The sequence below is a fragment of the Echiichthys vipera genome (assembly GCF_963691815.1).
Source record: "Echiichthys vipera genome assembly, chromosome: 20".
In the NCBI taxonomy this organism is placed as follows: Eukaryota; Metazoa; Chordata; class Actinopteri; order Perciformes; family Trachinidae; genus Echiichthys; species Echiichthys vipera.
The window spans coordinates 18,120,701-18,148,634 of NC_139845.1; the positions used below are offsets into that span (position 1 = coordinate 18,120,701).

The 27,934-nt window shown below is 41.4% G+C and overlaps 1 protein-coding gene across 1 annotated transcript in view; it reads right to left on the reverse strand.

Annotated features, from left to right (window-relative positions):
• Nucleotides 1–16,240, reverse strand: part of LOC310962596 (receptor-type tyrosine-protein phosphatase zeta-like) — a gene marked incomplete at both ends in the record, with an annotated part of 48,228 nt that extends 31,988 nt beyond the window's left edge. Inside the window, 3 exons of the mRNA XM_083935102.1 lie at nt 1,180–1,359; nt 15,483–15,551; nt 16,201–16,240. Of these exons, the coding sequence (XP_083791228.1) occupies nt 1,180–1,359; nt 15,483–15,551; nt 16,201–16,240 (289 nt within the window). The remainder of the gene's footprint in view (nt 1–1,179; nt 1,360–15,482; nt 15,552–16,200) is intronic.
• Nucleotides 16,241–27,934: the final 11,694 nt, after the last annotated feature.

The window sequence follows — 27,934 nt, forward strand, 5'->3', positions numbered from 1 at the left end:
GCATGGGTAAAGGATTTGGGAGTAGACATTACTGAGGTCCAGTGGAGGGACATTTTAAAACTGGTCCACTCATCCTGGATTTGTGCCAGGCACGGCCTATTACAGCGGAAGGTGCTTCATAGAGCCCATTTCACCAACACCTAATTGGCTAAGATATACCATAGTCACAGTGATGCACGTAACCTCAGCCGACCACACACACATGTTCTGGACGTGCCCGAAGCTTACTGAATTTTGTCTGATATATTTCAAACCCTCAAACAGGCTCTTGACACAAATTTGGAACCCAATCCACTGACTGCTCTTTTTGGGCTCCCTTCTTCTAAAAATCTGCCCATTACTGCGCAACGTGTACCACCCTGCTCGCCAAACGTAACATTCTCCTTAAATGGAAACCTGTTAAACCTACACAGACTCAAAACAGTATGATATGTGAAAATTTACAATGTCTAAGGTTAGAAAAGTTAAAGTTTTCACAGAGGGGATCTTTGACAGAATTCCTCCAAACCTGGGACCCACTGCCGGCTCTTATCAATAACAGTCTTACTGTTATTCCTGATGATGCTGAGGATGCTTCCTTATACACTGAAGGAGATAGCCCCACCCCCCCTTTTTGTTATTTTCCTCTTTCTTGAATTATTGAATTACTTTATTTATTTTTGCTGTTAGTTTTTAGGTTTTTTTTGTTGTTTTTTGTTGTTGACATGGGATGTTGGAAGGGATGGCAGGATTTATGTTGGAATTTTTTTTTGCTTTTTTTTTCTTCTGTATTTTCACTTTAAAGCAGACTGTTATCCTCTTTTCTTGTGTACTTGTCTGCAAAATTCAATAAAAAAATGTGGGGGAAAAAAAAGAAATGCTGACCAATCAGAGGAGAGTAGGCTTTTTTTGGGAGGAGGGCTTAAAGACATATGCGCTTCTTAAAGATTGATTTCTTAAATAGGAAAAGCAGACTCTACAGGAAAGGAAAGGCACATAAATAGGAGTGGATGGATGGTAAATGGACTTGTACTTATGTTGCTTTCTAGTCTTCTGACCACTCAAGGTGCTTTCACACTTCTTTCACACATTCACAGACATTCCTATACCGATGGCAGAGGATCGAAGTGCCAATCTTCCTAAAGGAGAAAGACCTCTTCTACCTCTGAGCCACAGCCGAATGGAAGCATGTGAACTCACCGGTCTTCCCGTTGTTGTGGATGGTGCTGGACTCTTCCGTCAGTTTGTCCCAGCCTTCAAGCTGTAGATTCTGGTACTGCAGCCTGACCTGGGAAAACGTCTCGTCAATGTCCACCGGAGACTGCCTGGCGCTGTTACAGGACGGGAACTTCTTACCCCAGTTGTGTTGGTTCAGGGCACCTGTATATATATACAGATATAGAGAGAGTGGACATGTTGAAGGACTGCTGATGTGGAAAGGGCAGCTCAGCTGTGTTTGAGCTGGAAAAAGAGCGCCCTCTTGCTTTCCCTCTGGATTTCCCTCCTAATGTAAAATCCTGAGACAGAGGATCTCCTAATTACCCAAGTGTCTCAAAATGACCTAAATTCAATCATGATTTATGGATGTTTAAAGAGTTTACATAGCGCCTTTAATATACTTGTACAGCACATTTGTTTACAAACAGTGGGGTGACTGTTAAACTGGAACAGCTCTAACAAGGGCAGGTGGTCAATATGTAAGCGAAAACTGACTGGTTGGCCTCAAGTCACGTTTTTATCCCGGCACTCTATGTGTGTGTGTGTGTGTGTGTGGGAGTCTGTGTGTGTGTGTGTGTGTGTGTGTGTGTGTGTGTGTGTGTGTGTGTGTGTGTGTGCCTGCGCGCGCATTGTTAATGCATGAGTGCATGTCTCACATTGTGTGTTTTTTGTGAATTGTTCTTTGGGTGTGGTGGGGGCGAGCACACAGCATGAATTATGCTTAAACTTATTGATGTGGTGGGTGTGTGTGTGTGTGTGTGTGTGTGTGTGTGTGTGTGTGTGTGTGTGTGTGTGTGTTAGGACATGAATAATGTAAACAAATACGAACAGCATCAGGACAAGATCAATTTGCAGACAGACACGCAGACACAAAAAACCCAATCAAAATAGAAAGACAAAAAGCCAAAGAGACCTCCTTTTCTTTCAAAGCTCAGAACCCGTTCATTCGGCACAAATGCTGAATATCACAAGCTCTGCCTCAAAATTGTTGTGTTTTGTTTATTTATGAGTGCACGTCTGTGTTTAATTTAAGGACATGCAGTGAGTGCGTGTGTGAATTAATTCATGACTGCATGTCACACTATTTGCATATACAACTCACATGATGCATGGATGCTTTTATTCATTCATTTTATATTTTTTTGAGTATCTTCACATTTATTGACATGCAGCGTGTGCGTGTGTAAAATATGAAATCACACAGTGGACCGCTGCGTATATCTGTGAGCAAACATGGGCAGCTCCTTGCCTTTGCCTGAGTGATTGTTTGATGAAACATTCATTTCATACAGGGAAGTCTCTGAGAGCAAAAGAGACCTGCCCTAACAGCATTTATTAGGCTGAGTAATATTACTGAGTTGAAATCACAGAGATCATTGGAAAACTGATAAATAATGAAATGTACAAAAAAGATCATACCAGATATAAAGATTAGGTTTAAAATACTTAGCAATATAACGAAGGATTTGGTTTGATAAAAAAATAAGCTATATTCACACTTTTCACAGAATAGCTATTTCATTAAGTAATAATAATAGCTTGAATTTTTATAGCTCCTTTCAAGGGACCCAAGGACATTTTACATGAAGCCAGAACAACTAACACAGAGGAACACACAAAACACGCATTTACATGCATCATTCTGTTCAACGCAATGCCACATTTTTATAAAGATGGAAAGAAACAACTTTATCAGTGCGGAGCAAAAGCTTACTAGATAATGGAAATGTGTTTCTAATTCAGTCCTTTGTCACTAGTGTGTGTGTGTGTGTGTGTGTGTGTGTGTGTTTGTGTGTGTGCTTCACAGTATACAGTAAAAACAAAAACAATGGGTCTAATGAGGTCAGAGCAGATGGTCTAACTGTAACTGGTCACACATGACTTGACAGGTTTTAACTTTACAATCTTTGTTATGTGTTTTGTGTGTGTGTGTGTGTGTGTGTGTGTGTGTGGGTGTGTGTGTGTGTGTGTGTGTGTGTGTGTGTGTGTGTGTGTGTGTGTGTGTGTGTGTGTGTGTGTGTGTGACATTGGGATGGGGGAGTGACATTTCGAGCCTGAGACTCTTCCTCAGAAGTCCGAAACTACCACTGTCAGTGGCATTAAAATCCTTCTAACGAGAGCTGTTTGGCTTGTCACACAGAGACACAGAGAGACAGAGTTGGGTTTCCACAAAAAAAAGTTGTGTGGCGATTAAATCAGAAAACTTTTACTACAGCCTCTGGTCAATAGCAGGGTCCAAACCAATTGGCTGTCAATTATAATGGCTCCAAAATGACATAATTGATTACGACACGCTTTTTATTAATTAGGTTATTTATACTAATGTTGAATATGATATTGTTGAAACAATAAGATAAAAACACTGTGTCAAAACAATAGTTTGATGTAATGGAGAATACACCGATTTGATTTAATGTTTTCTGTACATTTTACTCAACTGTAAAAAACAAAGTTGTGGTTAGACACTTCTAACTAAGAAATACTAACATCCCATAACTCTCCATGAAGCCAAAAATTGTCATTTCGGTTTGTGTATGAATTAAACAAACAAATGTGAAAGTTGGTAATAAGTAAGCTTTTTAAATGACTTAGTAGTTGAGGTGTTCTGATACGGTTACCAGTATGGGAAATGCCTCTGATACTATATATTTGTCTTTTTCACGGTGGTATCGCATCAGGAGCACACATACACAAACCTGCTCAGTTACTTCTTATTTTATTCAGACAGAGTTTGATGTTTATACATCCAGTATCTACCACACCTCCAAACAGAATTATGGAAATGAATGATTGTTTTGAGTTTTTTGCAATGCTGTTTGTGTGTTTTTATTGTAGAATGATTTTGTTTTTATATGTAATTATTGTGTGTAGTAACCACCATCCTGTCAATTCCACATTTCCATTTTCACCTAAGTTTTGAGTGAGAATACTGTACGTGTGTGTGTGCGTGTGGGTGTGGGTGTGTGTGTGTGTGTGTGTGTGTGTGTGTGTGTGTGTGTGTGTGTGTGTGTGTGTGTGTGTGTGTGTGTGTGTGTGTGTGTGTGTGTGTGTGTGTGTGTGTGTGTGTGTGTGTGTGTGCCTGAGGAAATGACGGAAGGGTTGTAAATGTGTCAATGACCTTGTCTGGCCCCTGCAGTCGTCAGCATCCTAACATACACAAACACACCGAATTACTCTTCTGACATAATGCTACCATGGCAACAAGTAGCTGTCAGGTTGGAGGAGGAAATAAAAGAAATCCCCTGCAGCTCGACTTTCCGGGCTCCATTTGAATCCATAAACACACAAATGCATGCACAGCCACTCGCATTCACTCAATGAGGAACATTTTAAAGATTAAATATGGAAACAACATTTCATATCTTTTAATTCCATGTGTGTTTAACAGTGCATTGCCAGAATAAAGTATGCCGATGCTTCCAGTGTGCCTATTGTTGTCAAAATCAGGCTTTCAAGGCAAAGTCTACAATTCTGATTAGAGATGATGATCAAAATGTTTCTCCTTTCTTTTGTCATTTCTCCCCCTCTTTCTGAATCTGAATGTTAAGACTAATTTAAACAAACAGAATAGATAACATCTCAAAATATACAATACAATAATTTATGCTCATTCGTAAAGTGGCCAAGATGAAAAAAAAACTATTTTACATTATGACTTGTTTAAAAATGGACCTTAATTCATTTTGGTGTATGAACTGTTACTTTACCACTGAGAATGACGGACTAAAACAAGCAAAGCTGCCTGTAAACTTTCTGCAGAAGCCGTGCTCTGCAGGGCAGAAAAGAGCAGTCAGCTGTTAAAGTGGTCAAGACAGAAACCATTTACACCTGATGTTGCTGTTGCTGCTCTTCTTACCACTACACGACCATCATTTCAGCACACCCCTCGCTCTCCAGGGAGGAGAGGTGAGACAAGAGAGCGGGAGAGAAGGAGACACACAGCAGCGGTGGATGCAGAGGTAAGAGCGCAAAGAGGAGCAGAGAGGAGGAGGAGGTGGGAAAAGACTGAGGAGAAGGTACAAGAGGAGGGGAAGGAAAATAATGGATGGAGACAAAAAAAAGGGTGTAGGACAGAAGAAGATGGAGAGAAGACAAAAAGGGAGAAAAGGTGTGTGTGTGTGTGCGCACACACATGTATATGTACAGTACAGACGTGTTTCATGCAGACATACAAAGCAATGCACGTAGAAACACACTCTCTCTCCGCCTGCTCACTTGCACTAATTAAGCTCCCTTGGATCATGGCACAGACACACAGACACACAGACACACACACACACACACACACACACACACACACACACACACACACACAGGTTCTGCACTGCTGGGCACGCTAACTGCTCAGAAAACCTGCAGGATTATTACATTGAATAATGTAGGGTTTGACTTTTTCGGGGGACTGTCTGCTCCTGTATGCATCACTTCTGGCAAAAATAGCTGAATATGTATCAAATATTCAAAACAGAAAAAAAAAACGGCTGCTAGTTAAGTTTAATCCACAGTGGTGCTTTTGAATCTGCATTCTTGTCTGGCTGGCAGGCTAAACCCCTAGCAGTTGTGATAATTTAACCTCCTTTCATGCAGTGAGGGTCCTTTATTTCCTTGAAGGTTCTAGATGTACCATTCTGTGAATTTAGATACATGAGTTAGTATGCAGAATGACAGAAAGTCCCATCAGTCTGAGACAAAAGGATGTTCAATTTATAACGACTTAAATAAAAGGGCGTACAGTACCAGATGAGCCCACAGGCTAAATCCTGCTTAATGAATCTTGAATCAATTAATCATTACACCACTAATTACTGTAAACAGAAATAAGGAAGCCTCTAGCAGCCTCTATCATAAACCTTTTTCACAGCCGACATATTGACACGTCACAGCAGGAAAGGCACAGGTGTAATTACTGATCTTAATTAAAGCTGCATGTCATTCAGTTGTCCCCATCCCAGGGCTGTGGGAACAGAAGAATGCATGGTACAATGCAGCCATTGCTAATGTAAGTACTGCTATAACAAGCAAAATGTGTGCTTTACAAAAAAAAAGATCTTTTGTGAGTCACCAGGTCAGATTTTGGGAGACTTTCGAGGGACTTCTATAGATCTGCAACGTCAGGTCACGTGACCAACAGGTACAATAGTCACATCTGAAGGTGTCAGTAGGCTTTTTTATCAGTATCCTTGTTAGATAAGGAGGACACAAAGCTCAAGTAGACGTGCAGTTTGTAAAAAGTATACACATTACACAACGTTGTGCAAGTACAGAAGAGTAAACTAGAGGGGTAGGAAGTGGGGAAAGGCCCCCTCATGACCCCCCAAGAAGTTTTACCGGGCTATAAATAGGAATTTGACATAGTGGCCGAACCAAAAGTGATTGCAAAAACAGGTAAGAAGAGCACGCACATCCCCAAAAATACAGCTGGGTGCTGGACCGAAAAAGTGATGCCATTGGTCCCATTGATTGACATGGGAAAAGATACGTGTGTAAATAACTGGATACTTTTTTGAGTGTCACAGTCCACCGAAACATTTTACTATCAGAATTTGATCCATTTGATCTGATAACATTTTGAAATTTCTAGAAGAGCTTCACAATTAAATCATATAATCCAAGTTAGCCTGAGCGCCAAAGTAGCTGGAAGCAGCTGTCAGAAGTCTCTAGCGCTCCTGCTCTATGGGCCTAACAGTGCGGGAGCAGTGCTGATTATCTGGGTATTTTTAAATGCAGCAGAGGTAGGGCCCTGCCTCGAATGCTGTATTCAGTTCTCTTTATACATCCATGCACTGGCCCGATATGGCGTCATGGCTGGTGTGACACCACCCCTTTAAATCAATATTGTGTTTCAATTATTGATTTCTTTCGTAAGTAGACATGTAATAAGCGGGATAACGTAGAGTGATCAGGTCATTAATGCGAATTAAACCCCATCAGGGTGATTCAATCCTGCATCCTCTTCAGAGTGTCCAAATGTCCTTGAGCAAGACACCGAGCGCCTAACAGCTCCAGGTTGGCACCCTCCATGGCACCCTCTGCCATCAATACGAATCTGTGTGTGATTGGTGAATGTGTTGTAAGGCACTTTGAGTGGTCTGTACACCAGAAAGTGCAGACCATTTGCCATCACCCTTACTGGGTTTAATTCGCAATAATGACCCGCTCGCTCTGCATTATCCCTCACATAGATCTCCCTGTTCTCTGAAACCTCAATATTCAATGGTGGATTTATTATTCCACAGGATTTGTTCTGTCGTAGCTGGTGTCATCGATCAGTATCTCAGTTTGCAGAGAAACTCTTTGATTGCAACACAGCAGATGCCTGAGCAGAGAAATGAGAATGGTTCCTTTGTGTAAGAAGCAATTTCAGTCATTTTTATTCTGCAGAATTAATGTCTATGAATGCATTCATGGGCACACACACACACACACACACACACACACACACACACACACACACACACACACACACACACACACACACACAAACACACACATACATACATATATCAGTCATCCAGCGAGATCTACAATGTTAATGATGGAGTGCCACACACATCAGCAGCAGCGTATCTGACAATCAGACCTGTCACATTATTCACAAAGAGAAAGAGAAATGGGGGTATGAATCAGAGTCCCTGTATGCTCTTTATTTGATCTCTCACGGCTCTGTCTAGACGTGTGAATATGAAAAGGTCTCTGGAGCGAGAGGCAGCCGGGACAAGACTCTCTGCATTGAGTCACATGGTTAAATATTAAACAATGGCAGACTGGCTTTCTGAACGGATTTACTGTTGGTGCAATGTACACAATGAAGGGTAGCTAGGAAATAAAACAAAAAATACTCCTTCAGCTGCGCCTACTGAGGTTAATCAACGACATTACTCCTTCCTATGAGTTTGTGTTTGTATAGTTTACCAACCTGTGACTCTCATGGCAGACAGATTAGACTAGCCAGGTTGCTGTTTGAAATTTACTAGGATTTTTGGATGCTGAAGTCATCAAGGTTTTGTGTCGTAGCCGTGTTGCGTCGCCAAAGCGCAGAAATTGCAACCAGTGAACCCATTAACCCAGCAAGCCACATTCAAGCGAGAAACAAAGACAGAAAATTGGGGACAGAAAGTGCAAGTTTGTGAACACACGTACACAAATCTGCATCGTTACCTCATGTCTCCCACAGCGCTCCAGGAGCAGCCACACGGGCTGAGCAACAACTGGAGCAGAAGAGAAGCCAGCCTCAAGTATTTGGTGACTAAGAGAGCAGTTGAGAACATAGTGGGTGGTGATCATACGCGTGTACGCACAAAAGAAGACAACAGACACATGAGATAAGAGAAGATGGACATCTAGCTGGTTGAGAGACGCTTAACTGGAATCAAGGCTTTTCTTCGTCATAGTGGAAAAGCCTCAACAACAATAAAAGCCTCTTATTAAAATTGTGATCAGAAAAACAACAAAGACATGATCGTTCTTACTTACCAGGATAAAAATCAACTCAGGTTATGAACTGACAACCAGTGATAAACAAAGAGCTTCTGAGTGCCGATTTGCAAGCAAAGTGCCGACATGATTTGCCTCCGATCTGAGGCGTATAGTTGTCGGAGAGCTTCAACAACTGTCAGCAAGTGGTAAATCAGGACTAATGTTCTGGGGCCGTATTCACAAAACATCTTAAAGCGAACAGTAGATCCTACCTTGCTGATTGAGTATTTCTTAAAAATAAGGGGTGAGTGTAAATCCCAAAGCATTTTAGTGCTAAAAGTAGCTCCTAAATCTATACAAATGTAAAATGAGTAAATCAGGAACGACCTCACATGGTGCTGCAGTCAACATTTTAGAGATATTAAATAATAGCAAGCTTTTCAAAAGGTATCGCCTTAATGGAGATGGCATTCTGAACGTGGTAGAGTTGGATGCCATCACATCTTCAACCAATCATTTTTTAAAAACACCCAATATCACTGCAGATTGAAGTGGCTACAACTCTCCACTATTTGGCCACGGTAAAAATGCAACTGTGCAACGCAGATGATCTTGGCGTCTCTCAGCTGTCGGTCAGGAGGATATTGCACCGGTCGATTAAGGCTCTATCCAGACCCCACGTAGTGCAGCCGTATTTAACTCACTCTTAGGGACTCATTCCCTCTCAGCCACTCACTGTGGGCATAGAAGCTATGAAGATGATGTCATCCATAGCAACAAGGTCAACGCTGCCCTCTGGTCTTAGCTCAGGAGTCTCTCCTCTCCATAGTAAAAGTTGGTCTCACAGGCTTTGGGAATGGGTTTGAAGAAATTACTCTTATAGTCCCAGTCGGCAACATTTGTTTGACCATATTCACTGATCCTGGCACTATGCTCCAATAGAACAACATCAATTATCTGGTTTTAGAAGGAACGTGCACGTAGAGGCTGTTGTTTGTTTTGCAAAAATCCACAGCGCCCGAGTCATCCTGTCCACTCAGCGCTGACTCTCAGGTACAGTTCATGCACACTCCACAGATCCCCCTCCCCGCTTACGCATGTTACAACATCACATGCATGCCATGATGAGTGTAAATTTAACATGAAGAATTCTTCTGGGGTTTGGTAAGACGGAGCCGTCACACAGGCTCATGCTGTCTTTATTAATCCATTGCTAATGAATGAATGAAGGGTGGGTACACGGTGTCTTCTTGGAAACAACTGCACTATTCAACCAAGAGTGTGAGCTGATTCTTGATGAGAACACAGTCCACTTCTCTTTACGATCTGATCATTTAGAGCATCGTGAAATGGTTTAAGGACAAGATATTATAAACTTATATGGACAGGAAGAAGGATGCATAATTTAAAATCTGTGTGTGTGATCTCCAGACAAAGCATCAGGGGAGTACTGAAGCCTGCATCGCCCCTAGGTAAGACTAAGTTGGATCAGGAAATGAGAAGAGACAGACACAGAGAAGAGAGGAGAGGGAGGCAGAGACACTGATACAGAGGTACAGATAAAAGGCGAAGGACAAAAAATATTTAAAATGTTGATGCTTTGACGTTTAATTTTTATTTCCCTGTCATTGCTTCTCTAATGACAGGACGCAATTAAGGTTTAGATTTTATGCAGACTAATATATGTGATTTGTTCTGTAACAGTTCAGAGCCATTTTAATATTTGTATAAGAACTTGTAGTTTTGTTGTGGTATTTGAACAGTATCCTGAAAAAGGTATTGCATCCCATTGCATTTTCCTGGAAGAAGAAACTCATAGTAGAGTTATCAGTGCGCACAGTTACACACAAACACTTCCATGCACACACATACACACACATATAACAGATGGGGCCCTGGGGGGTGTCTTCCAGGCAGGAGGATCCCGAAGACCCCTTGGAAACAAAATAGAAAGGAATAACGAGGAAAACACAGAGAAGGAGGAGGAGGAGGAAGAGGAGGAGGAGGAGGAGGAGGAGGAACTCAGTGTACCTCCAGGTATAATTTGAATAAAGAAAGCAAGCTGGCACTGACCTGATAACGTTCACTAACTGAACATAGAAATAAGGAGAGTGCCTGATCCAAATAGATTATCAGCAAGTATAAACATTCTGACACTGTTTAATGATTTAAAATCTGCATAAAAACATACTCAATCAAATATCATATTCATATTCCTTCAGATTAAGTACTTTTAAAGTCACTCTGATGTATACATTTTTATATTAACAATGGATTTAAAGACTGAATAATGTAAAAGGGGTTGCTGGCAAACCCATGGATGATTTTCAACAAACTACAGTTCCCCTAAGCAATACACAGCATTTTAGTGTCTTTCAGCTCCTTACTTTTGTTTTACAGCCCGCAATTGTACTGTTCTGGTTCACTCCCACCACTGTTTTCAGCAAAAAACAGGCAAACAGACAAAGTTTGGAAGTAGCTGGTGAACAAAGTGGAGCGTTTAGCAGCCACAGAGACAGATATTTCTCTCAGGAGTTGGTAGAAACCAAAACAGAGCTTAAAAGAAAATAAATGTTGGACTGTGGCCAGAAACAAGACTCCAAGTGAATGTTAATGTTGCTCTGGGATAGAAAATGCATCATAACTTTGTAAGGGGACAACATCTTATTGTGCAAAAAAAAAAAAAATCACTGAACACATACCATACAGTCATAGACTAAACAGACAGCTCCTAAAGATTGGCTCCTCTTATGCTGTTTTATTAGTACAGCTGTCGACTGTTTTGCTTTTCTATCAGCAACAGTTTTGGATAATTCCTGGGACTGTTTTTGGCATCACCTTGGTCGAGCCGATACTAGAAGGTGGAGTTACACTGCAGACCACTGATTGGTCAGAGAGAATCCCCACTAGTGTCCCACGGGACATTCTGTACAAATCCGCCATTTTTAAATAGCCAAGCTACCGTCCACAGTGACCGTCACTTGTGTATTCACTCGACCCAGACTTCTTTTTTTTTTAAATGGCAGCCCGCAAAACTGCGATGCATGCTACACTGTACAACAGATGAAGTGCAGTCATTCCTCTGTCTGGTTGCTGCTGAAAGGATTCAGGTAGTGTCATATTGAAGATGATGTCAGAGCAGTTTTGCGGCATCACTATGGTGATCAGCTGAGAATCCTGCCTACACTAGGGGGGGTAATCTCTGCAGTGGAAAATAAAATAGAGAAAAGTACTGGTACCAAAAAAGTGAGTGGAGTCGTGCAGAGCCGGGCCATACAGTGGAAACACAGCATTAGTCGCAGTGTAAGAGGTATGACATAGTGAAGTGTCTTTCCATTGTGGACATTAATGAGCAGGAGAAAGGTTTTTGTGTCTTTTCCTCATGAGTCTACATTCACTCTGCTCCAGCATTCACAATGGAAACTCTTCCCACTGAAGGGATGTCACAGCACAGAGCTGCTCATGTTCACAAATACAAGTTTGGATTTATCTTTGTCAGTTTATGCCAATTTGTTTAATACAGAAAAAAAAAATGTTATTCAAATCCCACCTCTGTAATCATTTCTCAGATTTTCTCAAAATAGTTTCACACAAGTTGATTTTACATTTTATATCTTACAAGTTCACGTTGTGACTGAATCCTCATAGTAATTTTTGACTATAACACTGATTACTTTGAAAAATTTGTTAGCCCAGCATAAATGAGGAAACACAGAACTGACTGACTAGTTGTGGAGCAAAATGCCTGAACTACATGTAAAGCAGAAATGGTTTGGTTAGAACAAGGGTTTGTTTAATGCAAGCACTTTAAAGGGTATAATGTGGTCTTGATGTAGCCTACACTGGCTAACTAGATGTACAATGCAGGCAGGAATGGAAATTAACTTTTATGTCCGCCTGCCACTCTGGCCGGTGGATTCCAAATCTACCAGCCACTCAATAGATCACCACTTTGGCGAGGGAAGCAAATCCAGCAGCCGCAGTATATTTCACCAGCAATTGGCGGGTGGCTGGTGCTAATTTCCATCCCTGAGGGCGCGTATAAAGCCTGACATTGGGATATTCTCCTTCCCTTTCGCTATCTCTGCTATCTATTTTAAAAGTGGACCATCGCTGCATCTGGGGCTAAACGTCACCTGAGACTATTGTGATTGGTTTAGAGAAACAATCAAGCCAGAGCATTTATTTCCTATTCCAGAATGTTAACTCGTGCAGCCAAACCATACTGTTAGTGCTGGAGAATGGCCTGGGGATGCAAGACAAGATTTAGCCTAATTTAAAATTTTTCCTCCTCTACCCTTTCCTCCCTTTCACTTGAGTTCTTCTTTTCTTCAACCCCAACACCACCCCCGCCCCCACCTACTTCTGACCCAACTAAAAAGCTGTGCACAGTGCCTCACAATGAAGTGCATTTCATTCACATGTTAATGCTTTTACTCACGACTCAGTGCACAGCAGAGGGCGAGAAACAGAGCCGGTCAGAAAAACAAGATTGTGTACGCACACACGTGCACACATGGCTTCAGTGAGAGGGAACCCAAATGAACTGCCACTGAGTCGCCTTCAGTTGTGCTGATAAACTTCAAAACCCAACAGAGAGGGGAATGAGAAGTATGGAGGAGGAGGAATGAAAGAAAGAAAGAATCAGATACAACGAGATCGAGAGACAGAAAGCAAGACTACAAATGGAAGTGAGGAAGACAAGGAGGGAAATAAAAGGGCGTCTCTTCATTTCTATTGCAGACAGGCCTTTCATCATTCACGACCATTTCAGCGTGTCACACAGAAAAAAAAACCTATTACACTTTGTCAAACAGGGTGTATGTGCCTGCCAGGGAATTGATTGTAAAGATTTGACAGAGGAAAAGAAAACAATCTGCAAAATGAAAATACATGAAGTGCATCGATTCCTATTCATGCTACTTTAAAAATATGAGTAGAAACAAGTCGGATAAACAAAATCTCACGGCTGTGCTGGATGCGTGTGTGTGAATCCGGCTCAAGTCATTGAATTAATATATAAGTCGATTAAAACATGGCTCATGACCAGGTTTCATATTAAACGCTGGGTGCAGACTTTATCTGCTGGATGTTCGCACCCATGAAAAGCAATTCATATGTGGTGACTTTATATTTGTTGTAGCTCAATAAAGTGTTATCTGTTAACTATTTGGTTGATTAACAGCTGTCATGTTTTCTACAGGGTGGCATGGTGGTGTGGTGCTTAGCACTGTTGCCTTACAGCAAGAGGGTTGCTGGTTTGAATCCGGGCTGGGGCCCTTCTGTGTGGAGTTTGCATGTTCTCCCTGTGTCTGCGTGGGTTTTCTCCGGCTTCCTCCCACAGTCCAAAGACATGCAGGTGTCAGGTTAATTGATGACTCTAAATTGCCCGTAAGTGTGAATGTCTCTATGTGTCCTGCGATAGAATGGTGTCTTGTCTTTCTCTAGAATAACAAAAATGTAATTTCAGTTGTAAAAATAAGTCCAAACCTACTGTATTCATCCTATTATATATCCTACACACATGGAACATTCTGGACATTTGTTGTTGCTAACTTCTGGGGCGATGTTGTCTCACTCTGCGTGTGTGTCTTTTTGCCCATGTCGGAGTGGAGTCATCATCTGTCAAACATGCAGAGGAGAGGACAGAGAAGCTTGTGTTTACGTGCTCTCAGGTACTAAAATCTGGCACCGACTGATTCAACGTGAATCGGTACTCAATAGTACTGGCATAATTCGGTTGGTACCTTTATGAAATGCGGTACTCGCCCCTGGTGTCCATGACAAGGCTCTGTGGACTTCACATGTTTTGCCTGCATCTTACAGTAGTATGAGCTTTGAATGACATGTGTCAATCATCTCCATCTATCCATTTGGGGTGCAGATTAAAAAGTCCAATAGCTCTGCATGTAACCCACGGATGACCTGTTGAGCCTGATCGTTCCTCCTGATTCTCCCTGACCATTAAGAAGCTAATCTCTCCCTCCGGGAACCTTACCGTGTGTCTGTGTCCACTCTTTGTTTCTGCTGGACCACAGCTGAGCCCAGCAGGGGCTACGTGCTGAGTTAGCTGATTCCATCTAACCATATGGTCTGAGGCAGATCAAGGCTGTCTCACAGGAGATGTTAACAGCTAATTCCTTACATCCATGTGATATTCAGACTGACGTTTAACAGTCGGAGGAAGTCTGTCCCTTGTGCTGTCTCTTTGAAGAATCCACTGTGTGATTTTAAAAGGCGAGCAGAGAAACTCCATCTTTCCAATTGAAACTTCCTCTCACTGATTGATGGTTGAACAATTAAGTGTGAGGGTTGTTTTTTTATTATTTAGGGAGAGAGCACTGAGAGAAATGCTCTCTTTTCAGGAACACCTGGATGCTGCCCAGTACAACCCAGGCCAATGAGCAGCTCCACTGCAGCTGTAAGGGTTAAGGGCCTTGCTCAAGGGCACCGCAGTGGTGATAATAATCACAAGCTTCTAAGTTTGCAAGCGTTATGTTGTAATGCTCCTTATTTCTAATATTGATTGAGAATATTTCGTGATAGGGTATGATGCAATATGTGACTGACAAAAGATGACTTAATTATTAAGATGCTAGCACCACTTATACTAGTATTTACGGTTACAGGCTGTGAATTGTATTATAATTTCAGTATAATCTATGGAGTTTTTGTTATTCTCTTACTAACTATAAAGGCTGGTTGCCATGAAAAATTCCACTAGTGGTCAAAAGAATAACAAAAACATCTCAGAAAACGCTGTAAATCTCTGTCTGTGTGAAAAAACGCTCATGTCAACGCACATAACAGTCAAATATATTTTACCACTACAAAGGAAATCAGAACAACAGCAAAGGACTCATACAGACCTGCGTACGACCAGTCGATATCGTCTGGGATTTTCCTCAGGCCTCGGACCAGCGGCTCTGCTGCCACAACTACAGCAGGGAGGAGAGATGGGTAAGTAGTGTCTTTTTCCTTTTCCCAAAACACACACAACTGCACAGACTGACATGTGAAACCATGACCAGCTGCTGTGATTTTACCAAATGATGAGTGACAGGCTTTTTCCGTCATTCAGAGGATGCATTTCACAACTACCCACAGTACTGTAGCTCGCCTGAAAATAGAGGCTACATCATACAGGCTACATCAGCACTTTTCCATTTTCAAAAAAGAGAACGAGACAGGCATTTCATGCTATTATATGTCCACACTGAGCATGTGTGTGCCGGTGTGAACAGGGAGGAAATTGTCTAACATTAGTCTGAAGATTAAAAAATCATGGAGGAACAACTTCGGAGGAAGGACTAGGATGGAGAAAAGTAAGACCACAGATTCATTTACTTGGACCAATGATGAGGTGGAACTGTTCCTGAAAGTTTCACATGAGTATAAGGTGTAAACAGCGGTGGAAAAGACAGGATTGGGAGTTGTTGCAAAGCCAATACACCTACATACGTATTAGAGTGGTAGCGGGAGCATTATCCACCGCTGGAGGAAGCCATGGCAAAGGGAAAGGAGTACTCACACAATAAAGACAAAATCACACAAGGCATGTCAGCCTATCTATCTGAAAAGACTGACTGACGTGGGTGTCTGTGTCATCGTTTTCAACGGCCTCCATTTCAGCTCGTCCAGATGAAAATGCAACCCCAAACTAAAACAGGCGTTTCCAAACATCTCCGTTTTAGGGGCTCGGAAAGCCAGAGTACTGTGGCCGTGAGGGGTAAACACAGCAAAAGATGCATTGGCAAAAGAGTGGATGTAGCCTCAGTCAGATAGGGAAAAGTCAAATGTGCCTGGGCAACAACAGGTACAACATTAAAACCTGGCGACTACCATCTTATTCTGAGTCATGAACAGTTGTATTTTCAGCTGCTGCTGCACATATACTCACTTGGTTTCCTCTACAGCGACACCTTTTTTTAAAAGGTGGGAAATGATTTGTGTTCAGCACACAGGTTTCTGAGTTGTAGCAGTAACAGAACACTAACCTTTGGTCCCCGTCATAGAAACGCACACACAGGATACCTATAACATTATATAGTAGAGGGAAGTGCACCATTACCACCATTTTTCTTAGCACACAGCCACAGCTATCTATTTCATGGTATTAATTGTCACTCAGGGACAGTAGAGGATACAATGATGTATGAAGTCACAGCTCAGTGTGTGCATCAGTGTGAGTGCTACCTGCCAGATTCTCGTACTAGCTATACATCGCTAAAAGCATTGTGTGCCTCTCTAGCTGTCTGCTCTTGCTCTATGACAAATAAGGACATTGAATAACTACTCTACTTAAATCTCTCTTTCAGTTTTCACTTTCTTTACATCCACGTCTCTTCCATCTCCTGCTAACAGGAATGAGAAAATGAACTGATAACCGATAATACAGTGTTACTGTGTCGTAAAATATACACATGGTGTAATTATGTCAGAAACATCGAGTGTTACTTGCTGGTGGGAAGGTTGTACATCCAAAAACCCTAACATTAAAGCACTCACCCTGCCAAGATGTCCTTCCCATTAAGGTGACACGAACTAAAAACGTGTTATTATGCTTAAGAGGTTTTCACAGTCAGAACTGATGCATATGTCCGGGTATTAACAGTAAATCACTTAATGCAAAAGCAGATGGCATATTTCATGTGATCAGCGAGGTCAAGACTGGTACAGACACGCAACATATATAATCTGACAGAGCCTTGCTTAGCTACCCTCTGTACAGGGTTCAGCGTTCATCTTTCAGAAATCTACTCGCCCAAAGTCAATTTTTACTTGCCCCTGTATAAATAGTTTTATTTACTTAGCATGTTTGTGAAGTGCAGAAATTAAAACAAGGACACAGAAATGGTATGTTGCCATTTTCTCACGAGATCGGTACTGTGCATGTGCAACTCTCAACAGAGATGAGGAGGAAGCAAAATGGCTCACTCCATAGCTACTTCCATCATCAGCTCTGGAAAGAACAACCTGGGTAATTCTTTGTTTATCACTCGCCCGATCAGGCAAACTGCGAGTGGCTTTATATAGAAGAGAGACGGAAGGCAGAGAAGGAAGGAGTAGGGGTCACGCTAATACAGAAACAATACAATATCAAAAACTCATCATAAAGGGGAACACAAACATGAACAAATCAAAAGTGAAGGGAATAAAACAATACATCCTCTCTTTTCTGATCTTTCAGTGCGCTCAGAAAAACCAAACGCCTATCCTCCAAGAAGAGGAAAAAGCCCTGTGTAGAGTCAGATTTAGGTCATGTACAATTACCACCATATCCACTGCATTAGGCCCATCCATGTGGCACAGATGAACATAGGAATAATCCCATTGTTTACCATATACTGGATAAAAATATTTAATCACACCATGTGTTATTGAACTCGTGAAGACACGTAACACAGTGCATCCACTCCAAAAAACAAAACCCTTCTGAATCATCTTTCTGAACTGTTCTGCATCAATGAATATTCAACAAACCCTGATACAGATGCAGCCAGGGGGGATTTAATGTTGTGCTTAACACTTGTTTCACTCACTCTGGATTCCTGTTTTTTTCCCATAAGAGGCTGATGCTGAAAGTAAAAAATATGCTTTCTTATTTCTGCTTTTGGACGTTACAGGGAGCGCTTTGCTGACTCGATTAAAAATAGACTAACTATGGGTTTTGGGTAACGGCCACATGTAGAGGCGACTGTTCGTTTAATGGCCGCTCCTACAGAGGTCAACGTAGATGCTGCAATAGATCATTTCTTTATTGAAAGAGCTCGGCATCGGATGCTCTTCTCGATGAAAAATACGTTTTCTCTCTTCTCAAGACTGACCTCGACATCCTGTGACAGACTGGCGGTTCATCCATTTTGCCTATATGTTTTTTTTTTTTAAGTGCCTGCCCTTTCCCAAACAAACAATTGGCCGAGTCATGTTACCTAAATAGTGACAGGAATGACAAATATTACCAATGTATTAGAGTGTAACTTATGGCCAGACCAGACTGACCTCTTTTATGTCTGTGAAATATAAGTGGATGGTGAAAAGAGAAAAGGACTTGAGAAAAAGAATGGAGGGAAGAAAAATATTCCCCTTTTTTTATTATAAAGATAAAATATAAAAAACTAAAATACTTGAATGAAAGGAAGAATCAGAAACACCAGTACATTCAGGAGTTCATTTGTAGCCCTGTTTGCCAGCATGACTACACTGCCATTCAGACTTCCATCTATAAATGAAGTGCAGGTCATGATTAAATTCATGTTAGCACAAAGAAAAAAAGAGTGATGGGAGAAATGAATGAAGCGAGCTAAAAGGGAAAGAGTGCAGAAAAGAGTTGACTGTGGAGTTGCAGCGTCTATAATGGCTTTATTACCTCTATCACACTGTGATAGATTTTCATCTAATTTGCCCTTGGGAAACCACTGTAACACACACACACACACAGACACACACACACACACACACACACACACACACACACACACACGCAAATAAACCAAATGATCACCTGTAGTTTCAATGTGATTTTTGAAAGCTTATTAAAGAACATTTCCATTTGAAAAGAAACTGTATTTGATAGGGTTCTTTGGAGAAAGGGGAAATATATGATTGAGATGGATTATCAATGTACTTTAATGCATGAGAAGTGCATAATCAAAGAGTAGAAATGCACTGCTCCAATGGCAGAGCGTAATTGGAAGGTTCCTATCTCGATCCCCAGCTCCTCCAGAGAATAACCTGGAGCAAGTGTCCTAGCATGTGGTCACACACTTTCACCTGTCTACTAATCTACTAGTCCAGATTTACAAAAGTGAAACCACTAAACTTTGACATCAGTCGCCCTTTTATCAGGTCAGTCTGATGATAAATCCTGATGTGTCCATTAAGTAATGAACTAATCAGTGTTAGCTAACAGCGGGCCACTGTCGGTGTTGTAGCGACTCTACCAGATTATCCGTTAATAGTTGTTACACAAAAAAAAATTGTCTCAATGTTTTTATTTGTCGAAAAGACCCTGGGAGGATTTTACACCAGAATTACGCTTTAAGATGGCAACCACAAACTGCAACCTGGGTCTGATTCCAGCCAGTGACCATTGTCATCTCTCTGACTCCTGTAATAATGGTGTAAAATGCCCCCAAAAATACTTTCTGCTAGCAGTAATGAACACGTTACCACAGTACAAAAATGCACTACACTGTACCTGATTCCTGTGCACTGCATTGTAAGTCTCAATGGTTTCTTTAAAATCCCCAAATATTAACATCTTGCTTATCAGAACATCTTTCTTAAGTCAATCAGAATCAGCTTTATTAGCCAAATACATCTGCACATACAAGGAATATGACAGTCTTAACATTGCTCTGAATGCACTTACACAAAAATAGACATAGACACAACAGCAAAGAACAGGGACAACCAAACTGGACATATAAAGGTAAGGAACAGATTCTGTACACAAGTTAATATATTAATACATCTATAAATAAAAGGGCCCATTGCCCAACAACATAAATAAAATGTCTACATATATAGAACTTATATGTTTTTGTAAGTTGTTAAAGATACAATGTGAGGCATTAGATATTGAATGGGTGGATACATACAGTACATATTAGTAGATAGTGTGTAAAAAAATAAATGTATATTGTTATTAATATTAATATATTATATTATTTAAAGTGTATATGTTATTGTACCATAGATTGACAGTCAGGGGAACCTGCACCAATTTTAAATGAGTATAAACTGCCATTTCTGAAGGGTTTATGAAGCTGTTTAACATGTGGTTCATGAGGAGAAAACACAGTTACATGGTTTGGGAAATGATAAGATGGCTGCTGATGGTTTTGGATGACATTTTGGGTCATAGGCAAGTTTCAAGGAACCAGGTAATGGCACAGTACTGCACAGGCAAAGAGCCAGCAGCAAAGAGATACCGGTGCTCAGATTTAAGAGCACACAGATCCGTGATGGGACTTCATCGCTGCAGGCTGGCCATGCATGAAGCTCACAGCTGAATCACTGTATTATTCCACCCATCTGCACTCTATCTGCTTTATCAGATTCCCCCAGGAGGCTTCCGAGACCTGACAATCAAGGTTTAGGTGACTGCGGTGGCAGCAAGACATTTATATGAATGTTTTATTCATGTAAGAAAGGTCAACAGACATGCAGCTATCCAACAATGCATCACACATTCATACACCTATCTTCAATGCCGGAATCAAAAGAGAAAACCAAAGGAGTAAAGGATTGGTTACCACTTATAAATATGTAACGAAACTATGATTCAGCCCAATTTGTGCTATGTCCTGTGTATTGGCATGAGTGAGGATGAGGCCACAGCTGTCAGCGTGAGGCAGAATAATGGAGGGAAATGAATGAGGATGTGGGTCAGCCAGACACCTGAAACTCTGACTACAAGCCTCACTCATACAGAAGTGTCAGTCACTGAGCATTATTTACTATGAGAGCTCCACTCCTAAACGTGTACGGTAATAAACATGTTGAGGAAATGCACAAGAGAAGGTCAGTAACTCTCACTTATCAATCAAGTAAATGTTAAAATCACTATCACTGCACGGATTTTTGATCTAATCTTATAAGCATGTTCATTAAATTATGAAATAAATGTATGTAATGCAATGTAATGTATGTATGTTATGATGTATTAAATGTATATGGTGGGTAGTTCAAGACCTTGATGGGCAAAATGCAAACACAAATCACACTATCTATCAATAGGACATTTATGTATTTACATTGTGATAGTTTTTACTGTAAGTGTCGGAGTCTGCCACTCCTGTTCTGGGTTCAAATTGCCTACCTTTGCCCATGGGATTTGCATGGAAATTATGCATGCCGATTGATACTTAAGTGTTTCTGTTTGTTATGTTATCCGAATTATATTAGGCTTATTGTTTCCTGTTCACTCGCCTGACACTGTAAAAAAGCTGTAACTAGTTACAGCTAATCCAAACCATATCCATAATCCATAATCATATTGAAAGCATCCAGCTGGCATGGTGGCTTTTATTGTGAAGCAGTCAGAAAAAAACCCGCAATGAATTTGTTACCAAACTTAGCGCTGACCTTGATCGTCTGCTGGAAAGGCGGAAAGGATATCAAGGCGCACTTACTAATACCACGGTAACCACAGGTGTCTCCAAATCAACTACAACTGAAATCTTATGCATTACAACTTTGAGCGAGGCGCCCACACAAAAACGTGGACAAAGATCACAAAGGTGAGGGTCAGGAAACTGCAGCCTTCTAGTCTCACACTCCAGACAGGCTAGTGTGTCGCCTCAGATCCTCTTACATCAAGCCATCCCATTCCGCTCATTCCACCAGTGATTTCGTGATGAAGTGGTAAAATTTACAGTTTTGCCGTATCCACTTGACCTTAACCTTTAGCTCTCTTTCAGTTACTCATGTCTTACGTTTCTTATGGCATGAAGTTGTTGCTTTCAATCAAATATAGATGAAAGGGGCGAAGAAATAAAGCCAGTGGGTGTACTACAGTTTGTGAACCTTAAGCGTGTATTTGATCATTGATATTCAAACTCTTCAAACAAATGAACTGCCGTGCTAAACTCAACTTCCGTATGGTGGAATGGGTTTTCATTTAAAACTCTTGTACCTCTTGATATCAAATCTATGGTGAATAGATTGTTTTACAGGCAGCAACAGCCCGAGACGGCAGTTTTTTGGGATGGGGACGCTGCAGGGAGGATTCTGTGTTATTAGTGCTGGGATAAGTGAGTCGGTCCCAGCTGAACACTAATGAATAGCAGTGTGTTGGGGCTGATTTAGCCCGAATCCTTGAGAGGAGGGATGCGTTCATTGGCTGCTTTTACACCAATATAAACTTTTTCTTTTCTTTTTTTTTTACAGCAGATGTGATTAGTGTTACTGTCGCGTTCCTCCGGAGACAGAGAGCATGTGTATTCAACCCTCAAGAGTGAAAATGTCTGTACGGTTCAGTGAATGAAGGGTTTAGATAGAAGGATGATAAACGAGTCTGTGCACGTTCTCCAGAAAAATGACAGCATTTATTTCAAACAGCTTTAAACAAACTATATTTTACACATATTCGGTACCAAACGTACTAGATTTAGACACAAAAGACAAAACATTAATATAACATACTACACCATTAAATTTTTCCCTTGATGACTAGTTTTCCTAGCCTGGCATCACCAGAGTGGAAACTCTCAATTAATTTTCACTTTCCAAGGGGGCTGTCACGACTGGAAAACAATAGTGGCCGGGTCACAAACTTACTCAAATTAATGCTAAATAGCACACTAAAAGGCATTTCTGAGTACATTTTATATAAGAAATAGTCAATACAGAAATTTGATAGTTTGACAGTGAACAATATTGTTGCAATCATTTTGGGGGCAATTTCATGAACAATAGAAACACTGACAGCAAATCAATATTCACTCAAATATGCCTGGGCAGAATTAATCTTTCTCTCGGTTTTTGGATGTTATTGTCATACTGTTGGCGATGTGTCGGAGTTTTTGTTCCAGTGCTCTGTACAGATCTGACACCAGCCCACCTGCTCTTATCGCTTTCTGAAGCTCTGTGCATGGCAGTGTCTGCAGCATGGAATGGCATTCACAAATAGGTTGGATATTACTAAAGACACCTTACATCGCCACATGTGCTGTATTAGTGTAGGCTATGCATTATCATCAGCTGGAAAGTGCAAAATGTGCAGAACATTATCGTTCATCAGTGTGGATGCTCACATCGTCGTGGTTACAGTTGTTGTTCTTGGTGTGAACGGCCCTTAAGAGCTAAATGCTAATGTCAGCATCATGCTAACATATTTAGAATGTTAACATGCTTATGTTTAAGAAAATATCTTTCAAGAAAATGATCTGTGACCTTGTTGTACCAACTAGGCGTCTTTTCCAGGGACTTGACCAGTGTCTTCTCAATGGCCAGCGGAGCTAGGCTGCTTAAACGGCCTTGGCCCAGCTGGAGCTGCTGCACCAGGCTACTGTGAAGTGTGACTGCCTGTGAGTGTGAGTGACGGGGGGGAGAAGCTCCACAGCTGCCGCTGCTCGTTGGGGAACGTAACCACAGAGTGACAGAACAGAGTCGCCAAACACAACGCTAGTCGTTTTTAGCAAAGACAAAGTCTCTGGGATCAGTAAAGTCTCCAGATCAGTTCAGAACAACGGAATGAAAAACTTAGAAAATGCTCCGCTGGATGTTTATTCTTCAAGATCGCTGATTCGCTCATTTAGCTGTCAATCAAAAAAGGATTCCGCCTCTGACACCTCATCCAATCATCATGCAAAAGCCAAGCGTCTTAGCCAGCCCACTTGCCCATAGACCCCCAGAGACCCTGAGCATCCGATGGGCGGGACAAAGCCCAGCATCTAGTTCGGCTGCAGTGGAATGACCCGCTCTCCGCTTCCCCATTGAAGTCAGTAGAATCTGAGCGTCAGCAGGACAAATTTAACCACTTTCTTTTTTGGGGGGAGGACACTTTAGGGGAAGCTGAGCTTCCCTTGCAGTCTTAGAGCAATCACCACTGATATCAACATACCCTCAATGACATAGTACACTTGCATAGGTTATGGCTAGGCTCCACGCACGCCTTATATACAGTCTATGTATACAACCGAAACACAGAATGGTATGCCGCTGTCAACTGCACCAGCAGCTGTAAGCTACCAAGGTACAGTAGTTAACACAGAATGGCACAAAAAAGAAAGACACAACAGACACAGCTCAGCTGGCGATTTTCACATGTGGAGTGGATGCACAGCTGTCTGTCACAGGGACTTAAAACCGATGCACGGGACAACCACAGGCCAGGACTGTTTCAAAAAGGTGGAGGGGTGCCTAAGTGAAACAGGGTTGCCATGGAATAAACTTGTGGGCTATGAGCTGGGAAAAGAGTGGGCTGGTTGCAAAGGTGTGAGAGAAGATGAAGGACACAGGAGGAGAGCTTACTACTGCATTATACATCAGGAGGCCCTGTGTGGAAAAGTGCTATGGGACCATTCAGTTGTCATACTGTATCTAGGCCTGTGAGGTCTGTAGAAATGTGGGCAGGAACAAAGTTCATTATTTTTCTTTTACATCAGGCTGTATTTTGCTTTATTTATTGTACCACACAACCATTTTGGTATATTGTTGTCATAGTCAGGCCTGTGAAACAGATTGTTATGGTTTGGCTCTATTATAGCGTAGCCAGAAAGAATTATTTTGCTTCACAAAATGCTGCGATTGCTTAGCATTTTTATGTGAAGTTTGTATACAATATATTCAAATATATGTAGTTGTTGTTTTTCATTCTGGATTAAATAAAAGTGTCAGAAAATCACATACTGAGTGTCTGGCCCATAATGTGATTCTCATTTCCCAGAGTGGCCCTTTGTAAAAATGAGTTCTACAGCCCTGCGCTAGAGGAAAGCTCAACACCAAAGTCATTAGGATACATCCTCTGGCGAGTCCTCTTTGAGCAGCTCTCATACAGTATATCAATGATAAAGCCTCTGTCAACACATTTGAGAGGCATTCCTACTGTGAACTCCAAATGAAACTAACTGCTGTTAAATATCTTTTGCCAAGTGAAAGGACTCTGAGACGACTACTGCCGGGATCACTGCTGAACACTTGACATCCGAGTCGTATAAAACATGACACCTGTTGACCTCAGTGTCACACAGACACACACACGCATGCATAGATACTACATACAGACACATACCTCAAGGGGCCAGACTATAACTTATATAGCATTCAGCTGTGTTGAGTGTCAGCTGGTTGAATTAGTACACTTGCCTTGTCTCTCATTCACCGTTTCTGTCAGCTTATCTCACTCTGACAGCCTCTGTCTGATTTGCAGCAGGTCACATTGGAAACTATGAACCGGAGCAATAACAATATGGATTCACAAAGACAAAGCCGAGAAGAGACTTGTTGTCTTGAACACTTAAGCTTAGATATAGATAGGACACAGCACACCATCATTAGTTACCCTCCTAATTTAAATGTTCACTTAATAGCTGGGACATTTAAAGTGAAATTCTGGTGTAAAATGATCCCAGGGTCTTTTTAGGCAAATTCGGTCATCAAATAAGCCATCGAGACAATTGTTTTCGTGTAACAACTAGTAACGTAGATTTCTCAGAGAGGCGCTAACAGCCTGCTGCTGCTAACATGGATTGACTTGGGGTAGCGAGTTGAATGCATTAAAATGTCTTTTTTAACCACTAATACTGCTCCACATAACACCAAACCTCTGCAGTAGCATGATAAGAGTCCCTACACATTAACCGAAGCACCAATAACGTATTTAGTGAACACAGAGTTTATTTAAAGAGTGTTTTGAAAGACTTACCTACTGGCCCCGGTACCAGCTGCTCCATTCAAGTCAATTATCAAATGCAAGTCTTTCAAAACACTAGGAACTCTTCTCATGCTACTGCAGAGGTTTTGGTGTTATTTGGAGCGGTATCAGTTGTTAAAAAATACTTTTTAATATGCCCTGAGCTAATCCTTGTCAGCTGCGGCAGGCTGTCAGCATCTCTCCGGAAAATCTATGTTGATAGTTACTACACGAAGAAAATTGTGATCGAATTTGCCTAAAAAGACCCTGGGATAATTTTACACCATTATTTCGCTTTAATTACCCATTAACTTAAATCCCAACCATGTGTAGATGACACTTTTAGTTTTGTTGAGAGAGAATCAGAATAGTAAAGCTCTCTCTCCATTTTCCTCCAATTAAGTATTAGAATAGTGATATATGTATATATCTATATATATATATATAGATAGATAGATAAATGTTGCCTAGTGCAGCTTTAAAAGCACAAATGTGTCCTCATGCGTGATTCCAGGCACCTTTATGTTCCATATGTTCCCTGTTACTTCATCTCCTCTGTCCGGCTGAATGAACGAAGCCTCACAGTGAAGGCCAGCAGCACAGGTTATGACTTAATGAGATTAGGCTCCATATTAAATGGAGGATATTGTTTCTGAGTGCTAGACAAACTGTGCATTGTTCCACAGGGACAGGACAGCATTAAAGCTGCAATATAAACCCTTATCAGACAAGCCAATCACTGCATGTGTGTGTGTGTGTGTGTGTGTGTGTGTGTGTGTGTGTGTGTGTGTGTGTGTGTGTGTGTGTGTGTGTGTGTGTGTGTGTGTGTGTGTGTGTGTGTGTGTGTGTGTGTGTGTGTGTGTGTGTGTGTGTGTGTGTGTGTGTAATAGGGTACATCTTGCACTCCAGTTGTTCTGGTGGGGTCAAGGGAGTGAGTTTTGTGAGTGTGTGTCTGGTGACTGTGAGAATTTGGGGCCCTGTGTTGGAGGTGGTAATACAGTTGAACAGCTGGGGGTTAAAAAAACCACACACACACGCGGACACACACACACACACGCACACACACACACACACACACGCACACGCACACACACACACACGCATACACACAGTGTCAGGTAACAGCCTATATGTCCAGCCAGATGGGGTATTACCAATTCCTTTGCAGCCTTTTGGCTCCACAAAAGTCTAATAAAATCGAACTATCCTGTTATTTAAAACTGCTGAGCTTTAACCAAAACACACACACACACACACACACACATACACATACTGCTGACAACTGAAAAGTGAATGCTGCTCCGATTCTGCAGAGTCTCCACAAGAACAAAGGTTTAGTAAAACTCAGAATAATAGACTGGAGTTTTGTTTCTTAAAGAAATTTTAATCAAAGTCTGTGTCATGGCAATGTGGACATTGTGTTCAGATAACCGGTGTGGGTGTGTCTTCGTATCGGAAGACCCCGAAGGATGGATCATTGGAGAATGTGCTGAAATCCACAGAATGATGATGAATTACTCAAAATGTTGCCTTTTGCTATGCTACTATTAACTCATAGTGTTCATACTGTAGAGAGCTGCGGTCAAACAAATTATTAACAACTAGCTGTTTAAATGAATAAAACACACACTGACAACTTGAGTCTGCAAGTGATGTAAGCACGGCTGCTTTGGGTTAAAAATTTCTCTTTTGACCTCTTTCACTTTTCAGTTTGGAAGTGGAGCACGCCTAAAGGGCTGTACTTGAAATTCAGCCCTTTCAGTATCCATGCTAAGACTGTGCAGATTCTGTCCAAACCTTCCCTCTCTCTATGGATACAAACAGTACAGGACAATACACAAAATATAATAGGACAACCCTGATGCAAATGCTAATATTAATGCCTACTTTAGGCTGTAAGGGCAATATGCACAGGGCTGAAACTAAAGATTATCTCCATGAGAAATGATTTTCTTGCTT